General features: G+C 43.1%; 1 protein-coding gene across 2 annotated transcripts; it reads left to right on the top strand.

The window, feature by feature from the left end:
* Nucleotides 1-318: 318 nt before the first annotated feature.
* On the top strand, nucleotides 319-4,672 carry LOC123104933 (organic cation/carnitine transporter 7). 2 transcript variants are annotated; one of them, XM_044526879.1, is made up of 6 exons: nucleotides 320-556; nucleotides 1,066-1,490; nucleotides 1,585-1,822; nucleotides 2,561-3,092; nucleotides 3,184-3,386; nucleotides 4,336-4,672. In XM_044526879.1, the coding sequence occupies exons 2-6, from the start codon at nucleotides 1,234-1,236 to the stop codon at nucleotides 4,543-4,545; spliced, it is 1,440 nt and encodes a 479-aa protein (XP_044382814.1). In that variant the 5' UTR covers nucleotides 320-556; nucleotides 1,066-1,233; the 3' UTR covers nucleotides 4,546-4,672. The 2 variants fall into 2 exon arrangements, with proteins under 2 accessions (XP_044382813.1, XP_044382814.1); XM_044526878.1 differs by having other exon boundaries at nucleotides 319-1,490.
* Nucleotides 4,673-5,035: the final 363 nt, after the last annotated feature.

The following is a 5,035-nucleotide window of genomic DNA, read 5'->3' as shown; positions in this document are numbered from 1 at the left end:
GCAAGACCTAGTTTCTCAATAAGAGACTTCCATAGCCGAATCGTGTAGCGGCACTTGAAGAAAAGGTGGGCTCATGATTCTTGCTCCCTATTGCAGAGCTTGCAAAGGCCACAATTTGGCCAACCTCGACGCTCCAAGCGATCGGCGGTCCATAATTATGTAATTAAGCATATCCTTGGCAGGCATGTTGTCCTACAAAACGCCACTCTATCTCTCTCTCTCTCTGCTGTCCATACCGCTTACATCAATGTGAGGCGTGCTAGATAGATGCCTCCTGCCCGGCCGGTAGTTGAGAGTGGCGTATGCAGAGAGCGAGCGAGCGAGCATGGGTCCCGGACCAAAGCACGGTCGCAGACGTCGTCGTCAGTCAGGCTTGTTTGTTCCTTCACTCCACCAAACACCAGAAATCTGTTGCCGCCGCCTGCCGCTTATTATGGTGCCATGGAACGAAGCAAACCAATCAATCACAGCCACAAGGTCGTTCCCGGTCCTCCTCCACCGCCGCCGGCCGCCGGCCGCCGCCTATGCTTTCCTCTCCCGGGAACCCCCATCCACGGTTCGCTCCCTCTGACGACCCCTTGCTGTTAAATTTTTGATTGGCTCCCAACTCCTCCATCTCTATGCTAATCTTTATAAGTGTGTGAGAGTTTCAGACTTTCAGTCACATACTTTTTGTACGGTGGTGGGTTTGTTCTTACAGCAGGCCGGATCAGCTCACAGCTGAATATATGGTACTCCCTTCGACCAAAGTTGTACTAGAGCTGCAGCAATTAATTTGGGTCGGAGGGAGTACCTACTTCGGAGTCGAACCCTCTCGTTGGCCTTCAGGCTTCAGCACAAGAAACAGCTAGCCTTTATGCATACAGCATACTAGTAACAACTACATTCAGTTTAGGCTTCAGTTTAGTTTACGTGCCTGCACACTCTGAGTCTGACAAGAATGAGTTTATCATTTCATTCGCTTTGCAATCTGTCCTGCGATGGAGGAAGACCATGATGCTCTTGGCATTCTAGATTCATCACTGTACGCTTCATCTTGCACAAACATGCTTTTTTGCCTTTCAGGTCTGAACTCTTAATGTATACAGCAAGTCATATTGGCTATACTTTTGGCCTCTACGAATGATTTTATTCTGCATGGGGCATACTGAAGATACTTATTTGACCAAAAGTTTGTTCGAGACTTGCCTGTGATACTGGTGTTCAAGCAAAAGACTCCGACTGTCTGACAGCATGGAAACATACACCACGGATGACGCGCTTTCGGCCATGGGGTTTGGCAAATTCCAGGCGCTTGTTCTTGCTTATGCAGGCATGGGTTGGGTCGTAGAAGCCATGGAGCTCAACCTACTGTCATTTGTCGGACCGTTGGTTCGGGAGGAGTGGCAAGTCTCTGCCCAAGATGAGAGCCTACTCTCAAGTGTGGTCTTTGCCGGCATGCTAACCGGCTCACTTGCTTGGGGCTTTGTTTCTGACAGATATGGTAGAAGGTATGAAGCACTTCCCTGTTTCAATTTTTTCAGTACAGGCATTTCTGAATATGATTTTTTGTAAAGGCAAAGCCTGTGATTTTTCTTGTTTCAGGACCGTTTTGCTGTTTTCAGCTCTGTTTACTAGCGGAATGGGCTTCTTAAGTGCCTGGTCTCCCAACTATTTGTGCTTGATGGCTCTTCGGTTTCTCGTCGGCGTAGGAGTGGGAGGCGGGCATGTGTTCTCATCTTGGTTTTTGGAGTTTGTTCCTGCGCAAAATCGCGGCACTTGCGTAGTTCTTTTTTCGCTTTTTTGGACTATCGGTACTATCTTGGAGGCTTCACTTGCATGGGTATGGCAGCTTTCTTTTGTGGCCCTTTAGTGTTGTGAATTATACATGTCACATTTTCATTCTAAATTTTTTTCCCTGATGCATTTTATAGGTAGAAATAGAAAAAAAATATAGCGTCACAACAAATATTAAGTATGTAGAGATATAAGCAAGGATATAAGAACATGAACTCTGAAACTACAACTATAGATAAAGAGACGCCACAAATACTAAGTAGTGTGTCAACTGAAAGAAACATCTCTGTTTGTTCAGGTCGGGTGCTTACAATTGTATGTAGAAGTGAATTTGTGTTGGTTTCTTCATAGTCTTGAAATCCATTCCTTCCCAAGTGTATGGAATTATTATTATGTCAAGAAATGATATTGATATATTTGTCATCAGAAGTACTTTTAGATAATTAAATATTCCTATAACGTGTAATAATAAAAATTATGGTTAATAGTATGTATTACAGACCATCTCTATTATCTGAATTGACAAGTAAAAATGAATGGGAATGGCAAATATTCCGCCGGAATACTTGTGATTTCATCTTGTGCTATCTCGTATCAAACTTTTACCTTCACAGCTCAACTTTGATTTTCTCAGAAAAAACTTTGATTTTCTGCATGAAGTTTAAAATAACTGATGCTCAGTTAAACTTTGGACTGATGCATTTACGACATTTTATTTGTGACTTATGTTTATAGAATTTTATACAGTTCTGAGAAATGCTATTCGACTGTGGTTTGGTCGCAGGTTGTCATATCGGCATTGAATTGGCGGTGGTTGCTAGTATTGACCTCCATTCCATGCTTCCTCTTGCTTCCATTCTTTCGAATAATACCTGAATCACCACGCTATCTTTGTGCACAAAATAGAATGTCAGACGCTACACTTGTCCTGGAGAGTGTCTCTATGATAAACCAAGAAGCTCTTCCTCCTGGAGTTCTCACATACCACCGTGAAAGTAAAGTTGGCACTCTTACATCTGAGACCGAAATAGATCATCTTCTTCCAGTCAGAGAGACAGAATGCAAAGCTAACAATGCCTTGAGCTTCAAATCTGGCGCCGCTGCGGCACTGCGAAGACTATTGTCACCAGCATTGCGCAGATCAACTCTTCTTCTTTGGTTTGTTTACTTTGCAAATTCCTTTGCTTATTATGGGGTAGTCTTGCTGACATCTCAGCTGAGCGATGCCAATACAAACTGCCCATCTGGGCTGACAAACTTACAGCGTCAAGAAGATGCTAACCTTTACAGGGATACATTTGTTACCAGTTTAGCAGGTAGCTTACAGTAAGTCTACTTTGTTGCCTGATGACTGCCTCTTTTTTACAATATGCCACTGGCTAACAAATATATGTACTGATGTTCCAGAGATTCCTGGTCTAATTGTATCTGCCGTTCTTGTTGAATGGATTGGCCGAAAAGCTACAATGTGGTCCATGCTCTTCACTTGTGCTGCTTTCCTTGGGCCACTAGTACTTCATCAGGATGAGCTATTTACAACGGCCCTCTTATTTGGTGCTCGCGCATGTGCCATGGGTAGCTCCACAGTTCTATGTTTATATGCTCCAGAGGTTTGTGTCAATTCTTTGTTAAATATAGCAAGTGCACTTCTTTTCCATTGTCTTGGTTTTTACAGTGTCCTGTAAATACCACCTAGCCATTTTAGTTAATAAATTTGAATGTTACATTCATCCATTTAACCAATTTATACAAATGGTGGTTTTCATTATTCTTTTTGCTGTGACAAGGTAGTTTTGATTTTTAATATTCAGGGTTTAAAGTTTTCCATTCATCACGCTAGGACGGGTTGAAATTAATCATCTCCTAGTAGATCTTCCCTGTATTGCATACTGAAGATAGGTGAACTGCCCTGTGGTCAAAGAACCTTCTAGTTCATTTTTCTTGCCAATATTGGCCAGATCATGGACTAGCAGAACCTTCACCAAAATTTCGGCTAGCCAAATACTCCTATCTGGCAAGGCTAGCTTGAGCTAAATCCAACACACCCCTAATACAAATAAAACTTGCTGCTAGGCCCAGCGCTATGAAACTCATGCTAGGAGGATTTGTTTCTTGTTGCGTCGATGCCAAAAGACTTGCATACGCTATATATGCATGAGGGCAGTAATATTTCCTAGCTAGAGCATCCATTTTTAGTTTCATGGATTTGCAGATTCTCTTGCTTATCTTGCCAGATATACATGCTGTGCTAACTTTAAAGACCCCTGAACACACTAACATAAAAAAGATTGTAACAATCATAATAAGAATTCAACATCCTAATTGCAGCTAAAATGGGAAGGGAGAAAATATCTCAAATCTGATCATATTACTAGGTGTTCTGCTCTTCATTGCTGCAACACTTATCCTTCCAAACTCGATTTGTTTGTCTGTATAACACCTGTCCAATTTGTTTCTCTGACCAGGCATTATCTGAAGCATTTTTTGTACAAGTTTTGGATAATATTATTTCTTTGGAGCAGAGTTTCTTGCGCACTAATTCATTTCCTTGTATTCTAGGTATATCCAACATCAGTCCGCTCGACCGGCGTTGGAATTGCAACCTCCATTGGTAAAATTGGTGGGGTTATATGCCCTCTTGTCGCTGTCGGCATGCTACGCACCTGCCATCAAATGGAAGCTGTTTTTGTGTTTGAGCTGGTGTTATGCCTCGCTGGAGTGGCCTGCATTCTCTTCCCTGTAGAAACCAAGGGCCGTGAAATTGACTGATGTTAAATATATTAGTGTATATAGCTAGTAATTCATTGACATGAAGATGTCAAGTTTGGCTGGATTTCTTACATTTTTGGAGGTACATGTGGATGTGGGGTTCCGGCAAACCCTTAAGGTTCGAACACTAGGGTGCGCGCGAAGTCTTTTCCTTTCACCGATCTACGCCCTAGCTCGCTAAGATCTCGCGGACGAACTCGACGAACTCGCAACACCGAAAGACACAAGATTTATACTGGTCCGGGCCACCGTTGTGGTGTAATACCCTACTCCAGTGTGGTGGTAGTGGATTGCCTCTTGGGCTGATGATGAACAATACAAGGAGAAGAACAACCTCCTCGTTTTGAAGTGTTCTTGTGCTTGGCTAACTTGTGTGGGTGAGTGCTGGATGAACTGCCCGATGCCCTACTGCGGTGGCTAGCTCTACTTATATATGCCCTGGTCCTCTCCCCAAATATTGAGCGGGAAGTGAGCCAACAACGACGGGCAA

Source organism: Triticum aestivum, chromosome 5A (genome assembly GCF_018294505.1).
Source record: "Triticum aestivum cultivar Chinese Spring chromosome 5A, IWGSC CS RefSeq v2.1, whole genome shotgun sequence".
Taxonomy (NCBI): Eukaryota; Viridiplantae; Streptophyta; class Magnoliopsida; order Poales; family Poaceae; genus Triticum; species Triticum aestivum.
The sequence above is the reverse complement of the archived record's forward strand: the minus strand, read 5'-3'. Positions and strand labels throughout refer to the sequence as shown.